This window comes from Loxodonta africana, chromosome 10 (assembly GCF_030014295.1).
Source record: "Loxodonta africana isolate mLoxAfr1 chromosome 10, mLoxAfr1.hap2, whole genome shotgun sequence".
NCBI classification, from domain to species: domain Eukaryota; kingdom Metazoa; phylum Chordata; class Mammalia; order Proboscidea; family Elephantidae; genus Loxodonta; species Loxodonta africana.
In genome coordinates this window covers 66,355,876-66,382,723 of record NC_087351.1, presented here as the reverse complement: position 1 = coordinate 66,382,723, position 26,848 = coordinate 66,355,876, and the positions used below count along the sequence as shown (strand labels likewise).

At 38.7% G+C, this 26,848-nt stretch overlaps 1 protein-coding gene across 1 annotated transcript; it reads left to right on the top strand.

Moving 5' to 3' along the window:
- Positions 1-7,876: 7,876 nt before the first annotated feature.
- CNIH1 (cornichon family member 1) lies at positions 7,877-23,273 on the top strand. Its single transcript, XM_003408639.4, has 5 exons — positions 7,877-8,026; positions 13,189-13,257; positions 17,296-17,408; positions 19,998-20,141; positions 22,378-23,273. Exons 1-5 carry the CDS (start codon positions 7,946-7,948, stop codon positions 22,403-22,405), a joined length of 435 nt encoding a protein of 144 aa, XP_003408687.2. The 5' UTR covers positions 7,877-7,945; the 3' UTR covers positions 22,406-23,273.
- The last annotated feature ends 3,575 nt before the right edge of the window (positions 23,274-26,848 follow it).

The window sequence follows — 26,848 nt, the reverse complement described above, 5'->3', positions numbered from 1 at the left end:
CCTAAAGCATCAGAGGTTCCATATGGTATTTGTAGCTGGGGCGATGTGTTCCACTATTCCACCTCTGTGGCAGACCTTGAGTTGGTTGAGGCCGGATTAGCAGTGGCACAGGGGCTTTCCCTTTTTGTTACCACCATGCCTTTAAGTATCCCATAACCCCATTCCCCTATTCTGGGGAGGCTTACGAGCCTCATGGGCCAAAGGACAAAGATGATCCCCTCAGTGTGGACTGGATGCGGTGCTGAGCGGAGTGGTAAGCATCACTTCCACCTGGATGATTGCTGGGTAAACTATTGCCATTCTCGACCAACAGCAATGCATAGGAAAACTGAGCTCAGCTGCCAAGCAGCTTCCCGGGGCTTGACAAAGTGGTGCCTGTTCCTGGGGAGGATTTCAACTTTCCTGAGCTCACACTCTCCTAACTGATTAGCACCTGCTTTTCCCTCTTCCTCAGCCTTGGCTTTCTTCATCAAGTCTGGGGTGGGGGGTGCTAAACAATTCTCTCAGGTGTATACCTGAACGTTATCTTATTCTTAGACTAGATGCTTTGAGTGTAATGATATTGATGGACTTTGTTTTCTAGTTCTTGAGTGGCTAACATGAAGAAGCCCTGGTGGCACAGTGGTTAAGTGCTTGGCTGTTAACTGAAAGGTGGGTGGTTTGAACCCACCTGTCACTCCATGGGAGAAAGACCTGGCAATCTGCTTCCGCAAAGGTTGCTGTCGTTAGGTGCCGTCGAGTCAGTTCTGACTCATAGCGAACCTATGCATAGCAGAACAAAACATTGCCTGGTCCTTCGCCATCCCCACAATTGCTGCTGTGCTTGAGCCCGTTGTTGCAGCCACTGTGTCAATCCATCTCATTGAGGGTTTTCTACTTTTTTGCTGACCCTCTACTTTACCAAGCATGATGTCCTTCTCCAAAGACTGATCCTTCCTGATAACACGTCCAAAGTATGTGAGACGTAGTCTCACCATCTTTGCTTCTAAGGAGCATTCTTGTTGTACTTCTTCCAAGTCAGATTTGTTCATTCTTTTGGCAATCCATGGTATATTCAATATTCTTCACCAACACCACAATTCAAAGCAATCAATTCTTCTTCAGTCTTTCTTGTTCATCATCCAGCTTTCCATGCAAATGAGGCAATTGAAAACACCATGGCTTGGGTCAGGCACACCTTAGTCTTCAAGGTGACATCTTTGCTTTTCAACACTTTGCATAGTCAATAAAACACAGGTAAACATCTTTCTGGTAGTCTCTGCTTTCAGCCAGGATCCATCTGACATTAGCAGTGATATCCCTGGTTCCATGTCCTCTTCTGAATCCAGCTTGAATTTCTGGCTGTTCCCTGTCGATATACTGCTGCAACCACTTTTGAATGATCTTCAGCAAAATTTTACTGGCGTGTGATATTAATGATATTGTTTGATAATTTCCACATTCAGTTGGATCACTTTTCTTGGGAATAGGCATAGATATGGACCTCTTCCAGTTGGTCGGCCAGGCGCTGTCTTCCAAATTTGTTGACATAGACAAGTGAACACTTCAGTGCTGCATTTATTTGTTGAAACATCTCAATTGATATTCCATCAATTCCCAGAGCCTTGCTTTTTGCCAATCAATGCCTTCAGTGCAGCTTGGACTTGTTCCTTCAGCACCATTGGTTCCCAATCATATGTTGTCTCCTGAAATGGTTGAACATCGACCAGTTCTTTTTGGTACAGTGATTGTGTGTATTCCTTCCATATTCTATTGATGCTTCCTGCATCGTTTAACATTTTCCTCATAGAATCCTTCAATGTTGCAACTCCAGGCTTGAATTTTTTCTTCAGTTCTTTCAGCTTGAGAATGCCAAGCATGTTCTTCCCTTTTGGTTTTCTACCTCCAGGTCTTTGCACATGTCATTGTAATACTTTCCTTTGTCTTCTCGAGCTGCACTTCGAAATCTTCTGTTCAGCTCTTTGACTTCATTGTTTTTTCTTTTTGCTTTAGCTACCCTGTGTTCAAGAGCAAGTTTCAGAGTCTCTTCTGACATCCATTTTGGTCTTTTCTTTCTTTCCTGTCTTTTTTTTTTTTTTTTAATAATTCAGCCTGCTGTCTCCCTCCACTGTCTCTTTTCGTGTCCTTTTTGTCAGCTTCTAACCCCCTCCATCCTCTCATCTCCCCTCCAGGCAGGCTTTCCTCTTTTTAATGGCTTTTATCTTTCTTCGTGTACGATGTCATTGATGTCACTCCACAACTCGTCTGATCTTGGGTCATTAGTGTTCGATGCATCAAATCTATTCTTGAGATGGTCTCTAAATTCAGTGGGATATGCTCAAGGTTGTACTTTGGCTCTTGTGGAATTGTTCTAATTTTCTTCATTTTCAACTTGAACTTGCATGTGAGCAGTTGATAGTGTGTTCCATAGTCGGCCCCTGTCCTTGTTCTGACTGATGATATGGAGCTTTTCCAATGTCTCCTTCCGCAGATGTAGTCGATTTGATTCTTGTGTAGTCCATCTGGCAAGGTTCACATGTAGTCACCGTTCATGTTGGTGAAAAAAGCTATTTGCAATGAAGAAGTCGTTGGTCTTGCAAAATTCTATCATGCGATCTCTTGTGTCATTTCTATCATCAAGGCTATATTTTCCAACTACCAGTCCTTCTTCTTTGTCTCCAACTTTTGCATTCCAATCACCAGTAATTATCAATGCATCCTGATTGCATGTTAGATCAATTTCAGACTGCAGAATTTCTTCATCTTTGGCCAGAGTGGTTTGTGGATAAATTTGAATAATAGTCATATTAATTGGTCTTCCTTGTAGGTGTGTAGATATTATCCCATTGCTGACAGCATTTTTCTTCAGGATAGATCCTGAAATGTTCTTTTTGATGATGAATGCAATGCCATTCCTCTTTAAGGTGTTGTTCCCGGTTTAGCAGACCATAGGATTGTTCCGATTCAAAATGGCCAATGCCAGTCCATTTCAGCTCACGAATGCCTAGGATATCAATGATTATGCATTCCATTTCGTTTTTCACGATTTCCAGTTTTCCTAGATTCATACTTCGTACGTTCACGTTCTGATTTTTAATATTTGTAGCTGTTTCTTCTCATTTTGAGTATTGCCACATCAAAAAATGAAGGTCCTGAAAGCTTGACTCCATCCATGTCATTAAGGTCAACTCTACTTTTGAGGAGGCAGCTCTTCCCCAGTCGTGTTTTGCATGCCTTCCAACCTGAGGGGCTCATTTTCTGGCACTATATCAGACAGTGTTCTGGTGCTATTCATAAGGTTTTCACTGGCTAATTCTTTTCAGAAGTAGACTGCTGGCTCCTTCTTCCTGGCCTGTCTTAGTCTGGAAGCTCAGCTGAAACCTGTTTGCCAGGGGTAACCCTGCTGGTATTTGAATATCAGTGGCATAGCTTCCAGCATCACGTCAACACGCCATCCCCCACAGTATGACAAACTGACAGACGCATGGGGGCTCATAAAGATTACAGTCTAGGAAACCGTATGGGAATGGTTCTGCTCTGTCCTATAGGGTCACCATGCATTGGAACCGAATGGGTGCCACAAAACACCAACAGTGGCTGACGTGTGTCTAGCTGTCTTGGTTGAGAGCATGGGCACTGGGGGAGTGGAGGCAATTTGATGGGAGACTGTCTGAACAAAGGAAATTCAATTGGGGTTGGGGGGAGATAATCATTAGTACTTCTTTGAAGTATCATCCAGCCCTATCCATATACACAAGTACAAGGACTTAATTCAGTATGTACTGCAAAAGTACTCCCATGGGCTGAAAGGGTTAAGGCAACTTTCGAAATGACTGGGAATATTTTGGGTATAGATTGTTTGTTCACTGCCTGTAATGATACTCAAAATGTCAGCAAACCTATTATTTTCCCCACCAACTGTCTTGTCGCATCTAATTAGCCCTTTGCCCTTATTAAAATGGGTGTATTCTCTAATTTATTACGGCTGCCTAATACTATAGTCAGTATGAGTCGGTATCGACTCAACAGCAATGGGTAGTATTGTCTAGAGCCCTGGTAGTATAGTGGTTAAGAGCTTGGCTGCTAAACAAAAGGTCTGCTAGTTCAAATCTACCAGCCACTCCTTGGATACCCTATGGGGCAGTTCCACTCTGTCCTATAGGGTCGCTATGAGTTGGAATCAACTTGATGGGTTCGTTTTTTGGTTTATTGTTAGTACATCATCCTGGGAAGGAGTTATGGGAAAATGCACGCAGGAGATGTGGAAAAAATTGCTGAGTTATGTGAAAACTCTCCAAGCATTTAATCAGAACAATACAATGGAAGAGATCAGTGGAAAAATCGTCCATATTGCAAGAATGCTGAATTTAGAACTTGATATTGCTAACATGGAGTAGCTCAAAGATACAAAGGAGGGGAACTGACAGGTAAGGACTTAATAGATTTTGAAGAGGAAAGAAATAATGAGGAAGAGGAAGAAGTCAAATTTTTATACTGAAAGGATTAGCTGGAGTTTTTTTCTAAACTAAATCAGGGGCTTCAGTTGTTTGAAAACGTGGGCCCAAATGCTGATTGCTTTGTTAAAGTTGATAGGCAGTTTCAGGAAACAGTGAGATGTTATGGTGAAATATACGAAGAGAAAAAGAAAAGGACCATACAGACAACCCTCACTAATTATCTGACTGGAAACGCCGTTCCCATTCACAGGGATAATCCAGATAATCCAGAATCTTCCACAAGTGGAATTAAAATGCCAATGTTGTGTAACTCTTCTTCATCATCGGAGTAAATTTTTATGATTTATGTACGTATGTATTAAAATATATCCAGAAGTTTATATGTAATGTTTCTAACCCCCAAAGACCATGATTGGATTTATAAATATATTGATAATAAAAGGCAATAATAATGAAAACTAAAAAAAAAAGGGGGGGGGAGGATTATTCTACTTACATCAGAACCGACTTACGACAGAGTCATCAGAAGGAAACCCCATCATAAGTCTAGGACTACCTGTACCTAAAATACTACCCTTGAATGAAGAGGAGTGATTTGTTTTTTATGTAACAGCAGTAGTGGGTTTGGGGGAAGATAAAAATTTCTTTTATGAATTCCTTCTACCTCCTCAGGTGAAATACGGGTTGCCCCTTCCAGAACTAAGGATGGGTCCCCAGGGGACAGTTCCATTCTTTGAGATCAGATGCTAGATGTAGTTCCCAGGCAGGGGAAAGACACATTTAAAGTGAAGCTGGAGAAAAGCTTGTTGAAAGGTAGAAGGCTCTCCAGGTTTCTGGTGGTGAAATATCACTTCTCAAGGTGTAAATAGGATTCATTTAGAAGAAAGCAGGGCTTCAAACTGGTTTGTTCCAGTTTAAACCTTTGCTAATAATTTGCATTTCTAATAAGTTCGCAGCTGAGAATTTGCCTTTCCACCCCAGATATAATGAATCAGAATCTGCATTTTAATAAGATCCCCAAGGGATTCTTATGTATAACTTCCTGGGAACTTGTTAGAAATGCAAATTCTCAGTAAAGGTTTGAACCGGAACTGGTTCAAAGCCCTGGAAGAAAGGGGCTGTATCTCATAGTTTAGCTTGAATGACACCTCACAAATTCCATTTCCCATGAGCCTAGAAAACTGCATTTGCCTGTCAGATTGTGAGTTTTCCTGGACATATATTGCCCAACGCTATAATTTTAAAATTCTTTTTCTTCATCTTTTTTTATTTTTGTAAAATATATGTAACTTAAAAATTTGCCATATTAATCATTTTCAAGTATACGGTTCAGTGGCTTAAGTTACATTCATAATGTTGTGCCACCATAACCACTATTTCCAAAACCCTATTTCACCCCAAACCTAATATAGCATTTTGTTATGCTTTTGGGGCCTGTAGTACTGAGTAAGTCATCTTTGACCCCTTTCTTTCTCTCACCCCTGCATCCAGTCAGTCAGGTCCTGCTGAGTGTCTCTCCCAAATTCTATCAAATACATTTACTTCTTTCTATCCCAGCTTCTACTGCTCTAGTTCAGATCCACGGCAACTTTTGACTGGACCATTGTGGTGGGCTCCCTGCTCCTAGTCCTCTAACCAAGGTCATTGTGCACAATTGGGCAGCTTGTGTACTGCACAAAGGTTTGTGGCCAAGAGGGTGAGTGGAGCTGAAGGATAGCCTGTACTCCTGTCCCCTGGTGTGGACCTCTGCTTATTTGGAGAATCTTTTCCAATTTGCACAAAGGTTTTACCATATAATTGTGGCGGTACAGACCTGCACTGTCCAATAGAGTAGCCACTAGCCACATGTGCTTATTTAAATTTTACTTGATTAGCATTAAGTAAAATTTAAACTTCAATTCTTCAGTCAAAACCAGCCACATTGCAAAGTACTCAATAGCCACAGATGGCTAGTGGCTGCTGTATGGGACAGGACAGACAAATAATATTTTCTTCATTTCAGAAAGTTCTGTTAACAACACCGGATAGGTCCTGTTTCTAAACCATTGTCTATACAACTTGCTAGTGGAGCAATGTTAAATGTGAATCTAAACGTGTTCCTCTCTTGCTTAAAATCTTCCAATGATTTCCACTTCTATTGGGAGCAATCACTTATTAGGTAGTGAAATCAATTTTGTGGTTCACAACCAGTGTTAAAAATAAAACAACATAGACTGATCAGTACTCATGAATGATTAAGTATTGTTTTATGAAATTTTTGTTTCTGGTTTGTATACGTATCTCAATGTTTCTATATCTAGATATCCACATCTTTTATTTCTATATGTATGTAATGTTCCAGTGGGTTGCAATGAAAAATCTTTGTAATTGTATGTGGTGAGAAACAACGTTTAAAAAACACAGGCTTATGGGATATAAAGTCTGAGCTCCTTAGCGAGGCATATAAGGCCCTCTTCAGTCTGGCCTCTTGCCAATCGTTTTCTAACCTTGTCTCCCAACACTCTGTCTTGTATTTATGTTCCAGTAATTTAGAACAGCTGGTGGTTTCTTTTTTTTCACCTCTGTGGCTTCTGCTGCTCTAGATAGGCTGGTTTGAACCCCTGCTGATAATTTGCATTTATAACAAGTTTCCAGGAAGGTGTGCATAAGAATCAACTCGGGATCTTGTTACATCCTAGATTTTGATTGATAATCCGGGGTGGAAACGCAAATTCTTAACACATTGTGGGCTTTTTAAGCATGTCACGAAAGTTATGGGTATTAATTATTTAATAAGAAACGAATTGATCTGTAAACCTTCATCTAAAAAAAAAAAGGTCAATTAAAAAAAAAGAAATACAAATTCTCAGCAGGGGTTCGAATCGGAAGGAACTGGTTTGAATCCCTGTGCTGCTGAATTTGGCTATCGGTTCTTCCCTCTCTTTGTCTAGACAATTTCTACTCATCACGTGAGCTTCAGCTTAGGAAGCACCTACTCCAAGAATCCTGCCCTGAACTCTCCAGGGCGGGCTGCGTACCATTCTTTAACCTTTCCTAACATCCCGCAGACATCTGCTTGTAGAGTTACAATAGTATAATTGCTTGCTTAGGTTTTGTTTCTGGCACTTTTCTAAGTTCTTAGAGAGTTGGTACTGTATTATTAATCTTTGCATTTCAAGGGAACGTACTACGCAAGCATTAAATATTTGTTCAAAGAATAAACAAGGAAAGGAAGGAAAAATAAATCTTGGAACTGTGAGAATAATAGGGTCTCTAAGAGTCAGAATCGACTTCAGAGGGCAAGGACTTTGGTTTCAGTTTTTGTGCGGATAATGTAAGTGCAACGCAGACGCTGGTCATCAGAGGGCGCAGGCGGGCCCGGGCTAGTGCGCAGGCGCGCTGGGAGGGCGGGCGCCGCTGCGGCGGCGGTCGTGATTGTGGCCCGGGGAAGTGAATGGTTTTACCCAGAGGGCCCTGCGCCGCCTTTCTCCGCTGCCAACGGCGCTGCTCCCTGCTCCTCCTTCCCGGCCATGGCGTTCACGTTCGCGGCCTTCTGCTACATGCTGGCGCTGCTGCTCACCGCAGCGCTTATCTTTTTCGCCATCTGGCACGTGAGTAGCTGGGCCGGGGAAGGAGGGCCAGGCAGCTGCGCAGCCTCTTCTCGCCCCGGGTTAGCGGTCGGGGCGGCGACGGTCCCCGGAGGTCGGCGCGCCTGGGGATGCGGCCGAGCAGGGACAGCGCTGGCCGCGCGACAAGTGTCCGCGCGCCTTCTTTCCGCAGGCTGGAGGGCTGCAGGTCCCAGACGACCCGGGCGCGCGATCGTCAGATGGATGCGCTCGCAGTGCCCGGGCGTAGGCCGCGCGCACCGCTACTCCTCCCCGGCTGGGTGGGGCGGCCGCAGACCGGACTGGCCCGGCCGGACAGCGCTTGGCTCACACGGGCCCTCAGCCCCGCATCCCCCGGGAGGATGTCACGGGCGCCGAAAGGCATGATACGTACTTGGCGTGTATGAAGTGTTCCGAGTTTTTGTTATTTAATACAGATTACCTTTTTTTGGGGGGGGGTTCCTCAGGAGTTATTGCCAAATTGATATAGTTGCAACCTACTTTAAATTGATTTTCAACTATTTTTCAGCGCTTGTGTGCGCTTAAAGTGGAATCAAGCTTTTTTGGATTCCTGCTTCCCGGTGAACTTTGATGCAGGTTGGATTGATTACTTTGTTTACCGCATCTCCGCGCTTTCCTCGTAATCATTCATTGAACTACCAGTTTGCCAAGAGACAGTCTTCCAAGCCGTCTCTGTGTTCTGGGAAGTTTGATTTAGCAGAGGGAATTTTAATTTGTTTTTGAAAGCGCTCAGAAACCTTAAGCTTCTCTAGGGCAGTTTTACTTAATGTTACGTTATGTTGCAAGATAGCAGCAAATCCTTACTGGTTTTTGTAATAAACAAGTATTAAGTTCGCTGTGAAATAGTTCTACAAGAGATTTTTGAGGTTTCCTTTTTCTCTGGCACAAAATTGGAATCATTGAGAGCCCTTTGGAAATCAGCATTCATTAAAAATTTATCTCGTTTCTTCTGTACTCTTCATATTCCAGTGTGTTCTGGAATATTGGTCTTAATTTGAATGACTGGGCATATTTTCTCTGATGTAAATTTTAAATCAGGTTTCCTCATTCCTCTAACAAGGATTCGTTTATGGAACACATAGAGAGTAGTGTAATTTAAATGGCAGGAGTGTCTTTGTCAAAAAGGTCTTGTAAGTGGAGAAATATCACCAATTCAATCCCTTTTGCTAAAGAGTGCGATTATATTTGTAATTATTTTAGCACCCGACTGTTGTGTAGTGGGGACATGCTTACGTAGACTGTTACCTGTCAGAAATAACTTACTTCAGAATGCTTGTCAGTAGGAACCAGTAGGAAAGATGCCTAGCTTCTTAGGCTCTTCTTTAGTGGAAGAACAATAAATAATTTGGGATGCTAACCAGCCCTGCCTTAATAAGGGTGGTATGCAACTGCAATGTGCGGTTGGCTCCCAGCTTTAAAAATCTGTAGATGTAGTTTTAAGTCTCGCTCTGCTTGACAGGTGCTGCTTGTATTCTGGGATGATGGGAATTTGCATTAGAGCTCTGTGGGATGGCTTTTTTTTTTTTTTTTTTACATTTTGAATGCAATCCAGGCTGTGTTTGACTTAAGGAAAAAACAAACTGCACTTTTAAAATAGCTAATGTAGTTTCAGCTTTGAAATAAATGTGTGTCTCGGTGAAGTAGACAATTTTAAGTCCTATTGTAGAATTAACAGCAACAGCAAACAAATGTATTTACTCCACAGATTACTGGGGGGTTTTTTATGCTTAGGGATTTCTTAGTGGTTCAGAGGATGACTGCTGCATCCTTTGGGAAGCATTTCTAAATAAATGGTTTTAATTTTTCTATTATCCACTTAGCCTTATGTTCAGTTTCTTAGCTAGTTGAGGTATCTTTAAGAAGACTCATTTGGAAATTTCAAATATAAATTAAAAAATCTTGTGTACGTTAATCGTAGTATGGAGGATGTTTTTTTATACTGCTGGTTACGTCTTTCGGTTTAGTCCTAATTCACTTGCGTGCTTGATGCTCTATGGAGAATAGTGTTGGGAGTAGACGTTTTTTTGAAAACTGAAAAAGGTAGTAGTCATTCCCTAAGTGCGTGTATCAAGTTTGAAGTTATCTTGTGTTCTGTAGTTTGGCATCTTTTAGGAATTTAGGGCCAGCAGAGCTACCCCTCCTCGGGGGTAGGGGGGAGGGCGCAGGCCACAGTAGCTATATCTGTTTTATTGTTTTTACATTTTTGTGGAAAATTTTGTGCAGGCCATTGTCCTGCCACAAAAGGTTTGAAAACCACTAGCTTAAGAATCTTCTCAGAAGAGTTTTGGAAACTATAGCCCTCACAAAACAGAAGCCCATTCAGCAACATCGTTACTAAAAGATCCCTTTAAGTCACCTGTAGAAAATGTCCAATCAAAGAAAAGTTAGTTTTAAAAGATAGATTTTGTACTCTGCTATTGACTTGGATTGTGTTATAGGCAACTAATTCTGTTTGTGAGTGTGACTCTTGTTTTGCACCTTATTACTAAAATGCATTTGGTATATATCACAGCTAATGTCAAGTAGGAAACCCTGGTGGCATAGTGGTTAAGTGCTAGGGCTGGTAACCAGGAGGTCGGCAGTTCGAATCTGCAGGCGCTCCTCGGAAACCCTATGGAGCAGTTCTACCCTGTCCTATAGGGCGCTATGAGTGGGAATCGACTCGAAGGCAGTTGGTTTGGTTTGGGTTTTTTTTTTTTTTTTAATGTCAAGTAGCTGACTAATAATGTTTATAAGTAATTTGAAATGAGTGTGTTCTAATTGCACATTTATATTTTCAACATTTACATGTGTTAGGAGTCGTTAGCAAAGGAAAATGGCTTTTGGTGCATACTGTACATTTTTTTCCCTAGGGCTATTTATTTCTCTTTTTTTTTTTCTCCTACCATTGAACAAATATTTATGGAACACTTAATTATGTGCTGGGCACTATTTTAGGCTCTGGGATATAGCAGTGAAAACAATGAAAATCTTTGCTCTCATGGAGCTTACATTTTGACTTTTAATTATTTTCCTTCTACTCCTATCTCAGAGTTTTAAGGAAGGATGATGAATTTTGTAAAATTCTAGAAATTTAAAAAAGAAACATCTTTTTAAGAAGCTAAGAACTTTAACAGGGAAATAAACCAGCATATTGAAAGCTAAAATTATATGACTCTACTGATTATTGGTAATATTCAGTGACACTATCTCACATGTAAAGATACTACTCCTAACCCACCAGGAGAAGGCTGTTATGTCTTCTGTCCCCTGGGTAGCCAGTGGCAGCAACTAAAATAGCTCCCCCTTAAACTTAGTGCCATTGACTTCTGACTTTGACACCTGAGTTGACACCACAGAGTGATGTGTAGCCATGTTTTGATTTTTAGTATGTTTTGACTTTGAAGTTCTGTGTTTAGTGCGCGGAGCTCTGGTGACGCAATGGTAAAGTGCTTGGCTTCTAACCAAAAGGTTGATGGTTCGAACCCAACTAGTGGCTGCACAGGAGAAAGACCTGCCAGTCTGTCCAGTAAAGATTGCAGCCTAGAAAATTTTATGGAACATTTCTACTCTGCCACATGGGTCGCTATGAGTCGAAAATTGACTTGACAACACCTAACAAGGCTAAAGCAGGTCCCTAAAAAAAAAAAAAAAAAAAGCAGGTCCCTAGGTGGTGCAAATAATTTGCGCTCAACTGCTAACCTAAAGGTTGATGGTTTGACCTACCCATCGGTACCTTAGAAGAAAAGCCAGGTGATCTGCTTCTGTAAACATTGCAGCCAAGAAAACCCTATGGAGCAGCTCTACTTTGTAACCCACTGGGTTGCCATGAGTCAAATTGACTGGATGGCAGCCAACAACAAGGTTAAAGCCACATTTCTCAACAGTGTGGGCAGGATCATTCTTGCCATTTGTTTTAAATGGATGATCTTTCTCCCCTTGCCACATGTAGAACTGTTTCACTCATCACATCAGAAGAAGTGGGCCTTGCTCAGGCTCACCCATTTTCAGTCTTTAGTTTGATGACCAATGAAATGATATGCATACGATAGGAATATTCGTAGGACAGAGAAGGAGGTCAGATTGATCACTTACATAGTGGCTTTGAACAGGGCTGCTCTTCCCTATGGAAATGCTGATGGCATAGTAGTTCAGAGATCTGTGGCTGCTAACCAAAAGATCGGCACTTTGAATCCAGAAGGCGCTCCTTGAAAACACTATGAGGCAGTTCTGCTCTGTCTTACAGGGTTGCTATGAGTTGCCCTCTTTCCTATATGGTACCTTTGTGTGAATTAGCAAAAGATGCCCCTGGGGGCAGAAGAATTAGAAAAATTCTACCTTCTCAGGGGACACAGCCCCATAGTGCAGGGCCTGGTGATCAGGGGCCGAGGCAGTGCTATGCTAGGGTGCTCTTGGCTGGGTGCTTTTGTTCAGGGCAGAAACTGCATATGTGGTCCTAGCCATGACGTTTAAGAATCCGTTAGCATTCCTCTCTTCTGAGGCCATTTGTTGCATTTCCAGTTTAAAGCTGGAGGACTCAGAAATGCATGTGCTTGGGCACGGATGGGAACAAATTGAAACGTGTGCATCCATCTCTGTCACTCGAGAACGCACACAGATGATTGAAAATACGTTTCTTCTCTCTGAGGCATGGATGGTTTAGAGTCCATAAATACTCCACTCCAGTGTGAGAAATGCCATGTTGGTGGCATTGAAAAGCTCTCTGCAATGTAGGTGTAGCAATTATTTCTGCCCAAGGGAGTCAGGAAAAGCTAGAGAGGGCTTGACATAGGAAGAAGACTTTTTTAGGATAAAGCATAAAGAGTTTGCCAAACAGTTGTGTGTGTGTGGTGGTAATGTCATTTCAGGTAGGGAAAATGATTTGTACAGAGGCACAGAAGAAATTGAAAATTGAAGATGACATTTTTTACAGCGATATCAGACTGTTTTAGTGAAAATAATATAAACGTGTTTTCAGTTCTTTAAATCTGATTCCAGTTCTTTTTTTTAAAAGCATATGTTGACTTTACATATTTATACATGTAGTGTTGGTGCACTTTTGCTTTTGGTGTATTAACTTTTTTCAATAATTGTTTGATGTGATGGGGCAGGTTGGTCGCAGCTTTTTATTAAAGGGACAGTTCCTAACTATTTTAATTTTATTTTAGATTATAGCATTTGATGAACTGAAGACTGATTACAAGAATCCTATAGACCAGTGTAATACCCTGAATCCTGTAAGTTATAATATAGGTTTTATCTTTAAATTTTTTAATGTTTTTTTTTCCTTTTAACTTGATGCACTTAATTTGAAAATGGCCAATATTCTAAGTAGCATCATATATTTGTACTTTTGAAGTAGGCAGAATTAAAAATATTTTTTTTCCTGTCATGCTTGACTGTTCTGACTATTATTAATCTGCTGGTGATCTTGTCAGCTGTCATACTAACATTCTTCCAATCTGCTTTTTACATTGTCGGCCAAAGACAGTTGAAAAGGTCAAAAAGATTAAAAGAGTCAAAATTGCGTTAAAGGTGTGTACTGCTTTTTAGTTCAATGTTTTAATGCTGCATTCATTTTCACGGGGAGGGTGAGGGCATTTGTATTTGTAATGTTTTGTTCGATGTGCTCGTTCATATGCCTGTTGAGGTTTATAATTTCATGGATTTTTGTATTTTATGCAAATGTTTGCTTGCTGGCCCAGTCAAGTAGGGAAAGCTGTTATATGCTTACTTTTTTTTTTTTTTTTTTTTACATTATAGCCATAGGCACTTTTATGTTATTTGGGGAAGTGCTTGAAAGGTGATTCAAATAAAATGCCTTTAATAGATGGTGAGATTTCTAGGGTTATGATTTATTTTGGGAATATGCAAATGAATCTTTAGTATGGCTTTAACTACCATATCTGTTTCTATCTTTAATTATGCATACTCTGAAATTAATTATTTCACTTATTCAGCTTACATTTATTCAGTGCCTTGTAAGCGGATAGCTCTGTTATCTTGCAGTAATGCTGTCCTTGGACTCATGCTGTTAGAATTTTGTAGATAACCATCTGTATGCAATGTGAACAGAGTTATTTCTAGTATATAGTCACCCTAAGTTTCTGAAACAGACCTGTTTTACACTAAGTTCTGAGCTATGATACAGTTATAACGTACCTCTGTTGTGCTCAGGGGTTTCATATATTTCTTAAATTATTTACTTTACTCATTTAGGAAGGTTCTCCTTTTTGCTTATAGGTTTGATTTTGCCTGATTGGTCAGAAACTGAAAAGTCATTCGTAAGAAAGCAGTGGATGTGTCTTCAAGAAAGAGAATACAGTAATTCATTTTTAAGATGAAACTTGATGAGAACTTGAATAGACGTTAGTTGTGTAAAACTAATGCACTTGCACGCTGGAGGGAATTTCTGGAAGAGCATCTAAAGTTAGCTACATAGAGCATATAAAGTTAGTTTGCTACTTTCATCACTTCTTCCCAGATAAATATGAACGATAGTATAGATTTCTAGTTTGTCTTTAAAGAACTGTTACAGTATGACTTTTGATGTAGGTACAACTAAAAGTATTAACGTATTAGCTGTTTCTCTTTTTTTTTAATGAAACATGAGAAGATGAATATGCCTTCTTATTGGAAAGTAGGTCATGTTTGTTGTGAAAACATCTTAACCTTAGTAGTTGGAACTAATTGTTACCAAGACATTAAGAAACTGAAATTTCTCCTTTTGACAGCTGTTTATGAATAGCATTCTATCCTCTTTGGCTTTTTATGACTTTAAGTAACCAAATGATGATGAGGGTAATAGTAGCTGGAACCCAAATAAGGGCTTTCCTAAATGCCAGACCCTCCTGCTGAGCCCTTTCCTGGATTTTTTCATTCAATTCTCATGACAGTCCTAAGTGGTAGGTGTATTGTTATTCCCATGTGTAGGGGAGGAAACAGGCTAGAGAGGTTTAAGAACTTCATTTAAGATCACACAGCTAGTAGAGCCAGACTTGGAATCAAGACAGCCTGATTTTTGAAGCTTAAGTGCTTGTATTTTCATAATTATTGTCAATTTAAGAGGGACTAATTTCATTTTAACATATGCGTGATTTCTGGCTTTTCTTAATGGAAAGAAATGCTCACTAAGAAAAGACATGTGCTTGGGGTATCCTAATGCTTTTCAGTAGGTTGGAAGGAAGTTTTAATACCAGCACAGGTTGCATTTTGGATAGAGTGCCGATAATTGGCTTCACAGCAGTGCATCTGACAGTTTTCCCTATTTAAAATTTGTTTTAACAATTCTGCCAAAGTATGGGGGAAGACAACATTATTTTCTTGAAATGTGAACTTTAACAAAATAACATTATGATTTGCATGTTTTAAGTACTGTCATTTCAGCCATATTTGCATGAGGTATTTTTTTCTGGATACCAGTTTTTTTGTGAACCCTGGTTCCTAAGTGGAACTGTTTTTGTGTCACTTCTGGGGAAATCTGATTATTAGAGAATAATTGGAGAGGACTGTTTTTTGTTTTATCAGAGATGGATAATAAACATTTCTAGACTATTTTCAAGGGTCAGCAGGGAGGGTGGTGTTTGTTTCACACTAGAACTGGTAGAGTTGCAGACTGTGTTTATTACCACAATTCAGGTTCATTGTGTAAGAGCAGTGGGGTCATGCTTTCAGAATCATTCTCTCCTCACTCCTCAGTCTGTCAATCTAGGTTGAAACCTTGGATGATGATTTGTATTGTTAGTTACCAGTTGGCTTGAGAGGACTGAAATAGGCTTATTGTGTTTTAAAGAAAAAAATCGTATAATTTAAACTAATATTATAAACAGCGGTTCTAGTGGGACTCCTGATAAAATGTATATTTTTCTTGGTTTGTTATTGTAATCATTGAGTTTCAAAGATTTCCTGTGGATGTTTTTTTGTTTAGAGATTGCAGATGTGTAACTTTGATCTTAAATAGATATTAGTTTAAAGCTTCATGCTATTTACAAGTCTGTATTCATATGCAGTGTTTTTCTTTTGTTATTTATTATATGGCTTAAATTTATAGAAAATATCTGGTTCATTGTGTAGATGAGTTGATTTTCCTGGGATTTCATTTAAAACATTCACTTAAAAGTTCACTTTACAGCTTTAAATTGGAAACCATAATTTGAGAGTGTTAGAAAATGAAGTTGAAATATGTAGTATAATTATCTTATTTTTACAGTTATGCTTTCCCTTTAGGAAACATCTGATGGTATTGAGGATTCATATAATTTTCCTTTGGTATGAAAAACAAAGTAGACATTTGAGAAACTGGCTTTGTAGTTATGACTTGTAGGAGGTTATTTGAAAGTGGCAATGAAAAGTTTTGGTATTTTTAAAGTCATTTTTTCATTTAAAACAATCTTTAGAATGAGAAAGGTAATTTAAAAGAAAGGATTACTTTGCTTATTTTAGCATAGAATTACGTAATTCTGATCATTTTATAAAAAACATTTTGCTTGAATTTTTTTTCACCTAATACTACCTACTTTCAAACGATTTTGAGTTCTGAGCTTCTGCTGGTCTGAAGATAATGCTGTGTCTGTAGCATTTCTTTGGAAAGAAATAGAAAGGCCGTGTAAGAACACGAGCTCGGGAACCTGGAAACCTCCAAGTTCACGGTTAAGAACTCAGTCTTTTCCCTCCTACATTGCAGAAAGCACATTGTTTGCATTTGTGCATATTAGTGTTCCTTCCTGATTGTGCTGAGATTATTGGCTGATTGGCTTTCCACTGAAAAATTACTTTCGTGGTAATGTAATGTAGTGTGCTAAATATTGTATATGTAACATTTCTGGTTTCTGTTAAGGTTAACTAATGTGTATACCTCTAAAGGGGAAGTTTGTTTTTGTGGATTTTTTTTTATCATGTTGCATGTGATCAGATACCTCATTTTTGTATTTTTGTCATTTGTCGAATGGTGAAAAAAAGTATTCCAGTTGCTTAGTAAATAACTCATCATTCTGGGTGGTAACTTTATATAATTTAACCTGTTGTTTTAACAATACGGGTTTTAAGTTTAAATCATATCTTACTCTTTTAATGCAAGCTGTATTCTCTGGTTAGTTTGCCTATAATCCTTTTTTTGGTAAAAAGTAAAAAATTCAGTAGCATCTTTCATCTCTGATTCTAAGAAAAAAGTGATTTTTCATTATGCAAACTTGGTTGCCACCGGTTTCCCATATAAGCAACTGAAATTAGACTTAATGCCAAGACATTTTGATAACTGGCTTATATTTTTCTTCCAGCTTGTACTTCCAGAGTACCTCATCCATGCTTTCTTCTGTGTCATGTTTCTTTGTGCAGCAGAGTGGCTTACACTGGGTCTCAATATGCCCCTCTTGGCATATCATATTTGGAGGTAATATTTAGATATACTTCTAATGATTTTCCTCATTAAATATTAATTATACTATGTTAGATGTGGTTATAATCACCTAAATGAAAATCTGAAAATTTGTTGACATTGTAAAAATTAAGTTGATGAATAAATAACTGTTTTAATAACTGCATAAAAACTGTTTTATAGGGCTTACTTTATTACTTTTTAAAGGGATTTTTAGAAAAAATGAGATAGAACTCATATATAGTAATGCATATAAGTCTGGAGTGTACAGCACAGTGAGTTTTTCCATATGTATGTACCTGTGAAACTACCACGTAGATCAAGATACACAACAGTTCTAGGCCCTCAGAACACTCCCCTGTGCCCCATTCCAATCAGCTACTGCCCATGTCTCCCAAGGGGAACTGCTGACCTCTGTCAACTTAGATTAGTTTTGTCCATCTTTGAACTTCTTATAAATTAAAATGTACAGTGCATGTCTGATTACTTTCTCCATGTTTACTTTATGGCTTTGAATTGGTTATTTGTACAACTAACTGTATCTAATCTGTATAAATAGTTTTTTTGTTTTAAATGGACATGTCAAAATCTCATTGCCCCACAAGAAGAAAGGATGATTTGGGTAAAAGCCACAACATAACATAATTTTGCAACAACTGTAATAACGAAAAAATATATGTGTGATTACTTAGGTAGATATGTATGCTTATATGTATAGGTAAGCACATATGAATATACAGGTGCACATGTACAGGTGTTTCTCTAGGCAAATGTATACATGTTTCTGTGCTGAGTATATATTCATATATAAAATAAAGCGCATGGGGGCACAGTTAGGGGTGTTTCCTAGACATAACCAAACCCCTCATAGGGTTGGGTTACTGGGTTTGAGGGGGGCAACTTGGTCAGTTGGCATAATGTAGCTCATAAAAATGATGTTCTGCATCCTAGTTTGGTGAGTAGTGTCTAGGATCTTAAAAGCTTGTGTGTGGCCGTCTAGGATGCAACTCTTGGTCTCTACGCATCTGGAGCAAAAGAGAAAGAAGAAAACCAATGACTCAGAGAAGAAACTAGTCTACAGGACTAATAGTCTGTAGGAACCATGGCCTCATCCTCCTTAAAACCAGAAGAACTGGGTGGTGCCTGGCAACCACTTCTGACTGTTCTGACTAGGGACACGATGAATGGATAGAATGGGAGAAAAATGTAGAACAAAACTGAAATTCCTAAGAAAGACCAGACTTACTGGACTGGTAGAAACTAGAGGGCCCCCCACCAAGACTGTTACCTTGGGATACCCTTTAAACTTGGAACTCAGACCACCCCCAGTGGTCACCTATCAGCCAAAAGACAGAGTGGCTCATAAATTATGTTTTATTTATATAATATCACCTGTGGGTACTGTGGTTCTCTAAACAATCATCTAAATGAGACCTAATGGTCAACATTCACACTAGACCAAAGATGAGAAAGGAACGGGGGACGAGGAAGCTAGATTAATAGAAACAGAACAACCAGAATGAAAATATGAGAAATATACATTTTGAAAAGTGTAACCAATGTCACTGAATAATATGTATAGAAATGGTTAAATGAGAACCTAATTTTCTGTGTAAATTTCTTTAAAAACACAATATTAAAAAAAAAAAAAACTCGTCCTCAACTTTAGGGACTATATACTGAAGAAATATTTAGGGATAAATTGATACCGTGTCTGTGACTCTAAAAAGGTGTCATAAGTAGCACAATATCACAAATCCATGCCCTTTTGCTAATGAATGTGATTACATTTATAATTCTTTTAGAACTTGACTGTGTAGTGGAGAATGCCTGTGTATGCTGTTAATTGTCAGAAAGAGCTATTACCTCAAAATGCTTGGGATAAATTGGTATCATGTCTGTTAACGGACTCTGAAACAGTTCAGGAAAAAAGTCTGCATATTTAGAGAGAGCCAGAGAAGGCTATAGCAGGTATAGTAAATGTTAGCATCTGGAGTATCTAGGAGGGGTTTTTGCAACTTCTCTGCAAGTCATTATGTCAAAAGAAAAAGAATCTTACTCCTTTTTGACAACTATTTATTCATATCTTTGTTGCATTTCTGAAAATGCAGTGGAGACCAGATGTGACTCGTTCAGCTGTCCAGCTCTGTTTATTTGGGGGCTCTAGTTTTAAGATGATAAAAGGAAAGGATTCCACCCATAACTGAGAATATGCTTTCCTATATGGACCACCTCTCGCTGTAATATATTACAGGTTTTCCCCGACTTATGACACATTTGAGTTACAGTGAACTACGCTTACGACCGTCCTTTTGTGGACATCTTACATACTACATACAATATTGCAGTGCATAACTTGCTGATGTTATCATTCTTACATGTCTAATTGCAGACAACCAAAGATCAGATTTATAAAGATACTGACAATAAAAGGCAATAATAATAATAAAATGTATTTGATTTATGTCTGAACCAACTTACGACAGAGTTGTAGAAACAGAACCCCATTGTAAGTTGGGGACTACGTGTATTTGCAAAGAGGAACCCTCCTTCTACCCTGAAGGTTTGCCTCCCTTTTAGGCTAATAGACTCTGTTTATTCCAGGTATATGAGTAGACCAGTGATGAGCGGACCAGGACTCTATGACCCCACAACCATCATGAATGCAGATATTCTGGCATATTGTCAGAAAGAAGGATGGTGCAAATTAGCTTTTTACCTCCTAGCATTTTTTTACTACCTATATGGGTAAGTTTTGAAAATAAGATTTCACCTTGCCACTTAAAAAAAACTTGCATTCATAATGTCTTATCACCCTAAAATCCAGTTGGAAGAATAACTCAGTGTCCTGAGTGGTGGTAAGTAGTAATGGCACAGTACACAGCAGCAAATTCACACATGTTCAAGATGAGGTACACTGGTATTTGTCGAGGAGGGAGACTGGTATGTGGTCAGAGACAGAAACTTTGGTCCGGATGTTGCTGCCTGAGCTTTCCCACATGCTCACTCAGTGAAGGACAGTCCTTAACCTGCATGGCAGAGCGATGGCAGTGAGAGGATATTGCTGTGTGAGTTTGCAGAAGTTTCTGCTTGACTTCACTGTTTCTTTGAGACTGTGATTAATTTTTTCTTTATCATTCTTCATAAACTGTATACTATGCCTCTTATTTTCTTGTTTGCTTGATGCAAATGGGATGAATGAAAGGAAGTTCTGCTTACTGGGTGGCATAATTATCCATTTTTCTCCTTTTGTACCACAATGGACTCATCCCTCCTCTGGGTTAGGGTTTCTCATTCTAGGCACTGCTGACATTTTGGGTAGGATAAGTCTTTGTTGTGGGAGTTGTCTTGTGCATTGTAGGATGTTTGGTGGCATCTCTGGCCTCTACCCACTAGGTGCCAGTAGCATCCCCTTCCCCCAGTGTGACAACCAGAAGTGTCTGTGGACATTGCCACATGCCCTCTGTGGGGCAAGCCCCTGTCTCCCTCCTGCCCCTGTACTGTAAGTGGAGTAAAATGGTACTTATTTGAGCTAGGAAAGGTCACTGTTGAGAATGAAATTTTAAAGTCTCTTTAAGCTATATAAATACACTTTTCTCATCTTTTACCAATGTGTGTTCGACTAGAGATGGCTTTCCACCTGATTTTCAAAATATAAAGAAAATCAGGTGTATAAAATGGAATCATTTTAATAATTAAGCTTTCATTTCCTCTTCTTTTTGCTATTTGAAAACTTGGCAAATATTATATGGTAGCTTATTCATATTTTTCTTTGTATCATTTAAGTTTCCATTATAGAAGTAGATGAATGCTTAGGAACTTAGGAAAAAGATACTTTTATGCTTTCAGAGGTTATAACCATGAAAGTGATGTTGCTCATGTATGAAACAGTGAATAGATTCTGAAAAGTGAAATTCCGTGTATCATTCTAATTTCTTTAGTTTCTGTAACAAGTGCCTGGCACAGTGCTGGCATATAGTAGGCACTTAAAACATATTTGTAAGAGAGAAAAAAAAAGAATGACTGGATAAATGGTAAAGTTGGAGATTTGCAATTGTGGGAAAATGCTCACTAAGGAGATGGTGGCTCTAGGACATTCATTTCCATTTTAAAATTGTGAAGTTTGCTCAACTCCTTGCTTTGTGTTTCCATTTAGAGATGCATGCCTTTGAACCATGTCCCTGTTCCTTTCCCGTATCACTCTTTACGTAGAATTGTCCCTGGCAGTTCTTAAGCCTAAATTGCATGGTTGTTAAGATTGCCATGGAGTTGATTCTCATGTGTGCAGAGTAGAACTGTTCCATAGGGTTTTCATTCGGAAGCAGATTGCCAGGCCTGTCTTTCAAGGCGCCTCTGGGTGGGTTCGAATCGCCAACCTTTTTGGCTGGTAGTCCAGCACCTAACCTTTATGCCACCCAGGGACTCTTGAATTGAATGGTTGTTATCTTTTATTTTGCTGATTTGTCTCCCTGCTGCTGTTGCCTAGAGCGTTTCTTTACTGGGTAAGTTCTTTAATTGATCTTTCCCATCTATAAAATGAAGACAATAAGAGTACTCGCATCCTAGTACTGCTTCGAAGATTAAGTGAGATCATGTATGTAGACCTAGCGGAGGGCCTGGCACAAGTGAGCCCTCTAGAGATTCCTGTGCCTACTATTAGACACATCTCCAGAACAGTACACTGCTTTGGATTGCTTCTCTCAGCTCTGATTTCCCATTAAGCCTCAGCTGTGCTGTTCTACTTGCTAAAATTGGAAAGGAAATGGGGACAACTACAGCACATGTGTTGAGCCAAGTCCTACCTTAGGCAAAAGTCCATAAGTGCAAATTAAAATTATATTGTGAACTTGCCATTAGTTTTTTCATGTTCTGTGATGGGTTGATAGCACAAATATGTTTGCTGTATAAAGCAGACTTGATGTTTTGGTGTTCTAAGTTTTCTAATTAGAAATGTTTGTATTAACAGCCTTTTTCTTCTTTTCAGCATGATCTATGTTTTGGTGAGCTCTTAGAACGACACACAGAAGAACTGGTCCAGTTAAGTGCATGCAAAAGCCACCAAATGAAGGGATTCTATCCAGCAAGGTCCTGTTTCCAAGAGTAGCCTATGGAATCTGATCAGTTACTTTAAAAAATGACTCCTTATTTTTTAAATGTTTCCACATTTTTTGCTTGTGGAAAGACTGTTTTCATATGTTATACTCGGATAAAGAATCTAAATGGAATTACGTATAAATTAACATAAAATGATTACCTCTGGTGTTGACAGGTTTGAACTTGCACTCCTTAAGGAACAGCCATAACCCTCTGAATGATTGCATTAATTACTGACTGTCCTCAGTCCATTGGAGGCTTTTGTGTATAGGAAATTGTAGGGCTCATTTTGGTTTTATTGAAATGCCATCTAATTATAAATTAGCTGTAGATAGCAAGTGCTTTTGATGAACTGAAAAATGTGTGTCTGACCAGTGGGAAACTTAATGGGTTTCCTTGTCTATCATGTAGATGATTATATATGGATACCTTTACAAAATAAGAATGGGATTTTTTTCTTCTTTGACTTGAATATTGTCCCTGTGTATTGCATGAATGAGAGATTTCCCATATTTCCATCAGAGTAATATACTTGCTTTAATTCTTAAGCATAAGTGAACATGATATGAAAATATATACTAATTGTGAAGGATGCATTTAAAGCTATTTTAAATGTTTTTTGTAAGACATTGTGTATTAAGAAATTGGTTATTATACTGTTCTAATCTGGTGGCAAAAGTATTCTTAAGAATTTGCAAGTACCTTAGATTTTCAGAACTGAAGGAGAGAACATTGTATAACCATCCTGCTGTTCCTTAGTGCAGTACAATAAAACTCTGAAATGAAGATTTATTTCCAGTGCATTGTTTTAAAGATTACAAATAGCTGTTTCTTAAACTTGCTTAATTTGTAATAAAGACATATTACTGTCAATTTTTAAAAAAAATGGTAGAGTATTATTACATTGTGGTTTTTCTTAAAAATACCATGCTTGGATTTAAAAAGGGGGATTTTTAAACGGCCATGCATGTTACCTCTGCTGTCATTTGAGAGATTTTATTAACAAGATTCATAAGTGTTGATGTCATAGCACCATCATTTCTCTTAACAATTAAAAAAATTGTGGCACTTAAATGTTTTAAATAATATGTTTTCCTTTCTGAAACAGCAGGTTTAAGTTAAAATCGCTTATAACCTTGTTTGAGCTTTTGCTTCTTGAAGGGCAGGTAAATTGTGGCTTGCATGTTTTCGTAAGTATCCTCCTGCTTTTATTTGGTGTGAGGTAGTTAAGGCAATTGAAAATAGTGTAAGTGGTTCAGAAGTTTCTTGAACAATATATAGAAACTTCACATAATGATCAAGAGAGTTTATGGAAGTTTTACTGAAAGAACTCGTTGAGTTAGATGCTGTTTTATTCTCTAGTAGTGAAAAATGCTTTGAAGTAATACTTTTTCACCTTTGGGAGAGTAGCTCTTACTGTTTTGGGATTGGGTGTGGGGGTGCTTACGTTGAAGAAGACGTAGAACCAGAAGAGTGAGGAGAGGGAAACCATTTCATAGCAAGGAATGCATTAAACAACCTTGTGTTTTATATTTATAGCCTGGAGAATACCTAGAGGAGTCTGTTCATTAGTCTGTGCAGTAAATTATTTATTGAGTACTTGCTTTGTGACAGCACTGTGCTAAAAAACTGGGCACTAGAAATTCATACTGTTGAGTATGATCAGTCATTCAGTTTCTAATCTCCCTAATTATATTAGCAACCACTTCTCATTGTTGTTGTTCACAGGTACTTTTGATTACGAGAGAGCTGGCCAAGTCTTCTATAATTCAGATACGTAGGCTTCCTGGGGCTGCTTTTTTAGTATTCCAGTTAAAGTGTTTTCAGGAATGCTTGCTCTCTGTTAGCAAACACTGCTTCCTTTTAAAAGCTTTAGCAAAACCAAACCCTGTTGCTGTCCAGTCAATTCTGACTCATAGTGACCCTATAGGACAGAATAGAACTGCCCCATAGAGTTTCCAAGGAGCGGCTGGTGGATTCTAACTGCTGAGTTTTTGGTTAGCGTGTACATCCTTTCAAATATCTATTCTCGAATATTCCCCAGGATTAATGCAAAGTTTACTGGTCACAATTTGTGGAAGCCACCTTCTTAAACTCTAAAAATTAGATACGTAGCCCTCAGTTGGTTCTTCAGAGATGATGGACAGTGAGATTCACCCATCTCAGTGGTAGGTGTTAGTTCCTAGGCACATAACCGATTAGAAGATTGAGTACCTGGGTCCTTTTGTAATACCGATCCACTTTTGCCTTTTCCAGTGTTTTATGAAATTAGATGACTTACCAAGAGAAAGCAGAAGCAAAATGCTTGAGTTTGACAATATCCCACTGCCACTTTTCCTGGCTCTGAATTTAATTTGTTGCTCCATTAATCTGTTTTGGATGGCCCTAGCTTAACTTCTGTTATTTCTGCAGGTCCAGCTGAGGCATAATCAGCTGGAGTCTCAATCCCTTCCAGTTTATATCAGACTGCTTCCTGTGCAGCCACAGCTCTTCATTTAGGTACTCTTTTCCTTGTTAAAATTACTCGATATTACATATTTTGACCTATCCTTAAGAGCTTTCTAACCCTCAGAAACCATTTCCCTCATTTCTGCCCATTGTCTTACATGTGTATCACATGCACAGTGTATCACACTGTGGCTATATCTACATACCAACAACTCTTTGTTGCTGTGGGTATCCTGAATTAAACATTTTGTATAACTTTTTAAAAGCAGTTATTCTATTGTGTAATACTATATATTATGGCAGTATATCCCTTTAGTACTAAGGAGACATAGGGGTAGAAACTGTACTTGAATACTCATATCTAAGTTTTACTAATGACGTTCGATGATTTTCACAATCCTTAATTTATGTCTTCCATCCCCTCGTCCTGGGTTAGAGAACAGTGTTTTTCAGCTTGGAGACTGCTTACGGCATTAGCTCTGATACAGCTATCTCTGCTACCCAGGTCAGTATAGTTTGGAAATATGTCACATGTGTTCATAGAAACGAAATAGAGATATAGGTGCACTTTAAAACTAGCAAAGTCTTTTTTGGACATTTTTTTTCCCTCCAATGATATGTTTATGAATAGTGTTCACCGAATATTATTGCCATGGTGCAATTAATAAGAAAGCTAGTTCACATATCCAGACTTCTGTGTATCTTGTACAATGCAGGGGATGAGCTTTCATTTTAGGTGTGGCTACATTATAAACCCAAACCAAACCTGTTGCCATAGAGTTGATTCTGACTCATAGTGACCCTGTAGGCTACATAATAGCAGTGTAATCTATCGAGCCTATTCTAATACTGACCTGTATTAAAATCGGTAAACTAGATTTGTATTTCTAGTTTACTTATTTATACCATTTTCCAGAAGTGTGCATCTTTCAGTAATCAGTTGTACAATATAATTATAAATCAGAAATATTGATGGCAAAAATTTTTAAAACAGTACTCTTTTTAGAGGAGAAAAGGATAAAAATATTGATATGTTGTACTTAGCATTGTTCATGAAAGGTACTCACACTCATCCTTTTTGGAAACTACTTACGTTAGTCTCAAATAATTTTAAGCTCTTGCTCAAACCAATAATTGATCTGCAGCTGATGAATCTCTGGTATGAGTAGTATAGCTCAGAGGGTGATTTGGAACTCCAGGGTGGTCTGAGAGAAAAAATGTGATTCTGTGTCTGGATATGTCAACTCGCTTTCTTATAACCGTTTTACATTGACTAAAATTAAGGGTTCTAAAGTTAAATGTCTCAAATGAATAAACAACTCTGCTGCTTGTTCTGCTGGCTTCAGAAAATACTATTAACCATATAGGGTGATGGAGCTGTGTGTTGTAGTGAAGGTTTCATCATACATTAGTTTGACTCATCCACATTGTGGAAATGAACATATAGAGAAAATCCTGACATGCAAAAGAATGGATTACATCTCACATGGGAGTTAACTTTTATTGTACAGTGCTTTCTCTAGGTATTTAAATTTCTTTGGTTATCATGTTCATGTATTCTGGAGAAGAAATGTTTCTTAGATTGATGACTAAGTAGATCTTAAAACTACTAAGAGAAACATAGAATGTAGTTAGCTATCCGTGCTCATGGTTTGTTAACCTCAATGGTGCTGTACCACTGTCCAAAGAAAATGCCCTCAAGTAGTCCTACCTTTCTGCCTGGGGCTTGACTGATTTCGCTTGTGTATATTTAATAAAAACAGTCTGAAATGTTTCCATGTGTAATTTATGCATAATGGTTGAGTCTGTGTTAATTCAATTTCAAATGCAGCTAACTCTGGCTTGTGTATGACCAGGACTCTAAGATCATCTCCCTGTTTTGGGGGATGTTACACACATTAGGCAGATAGTAC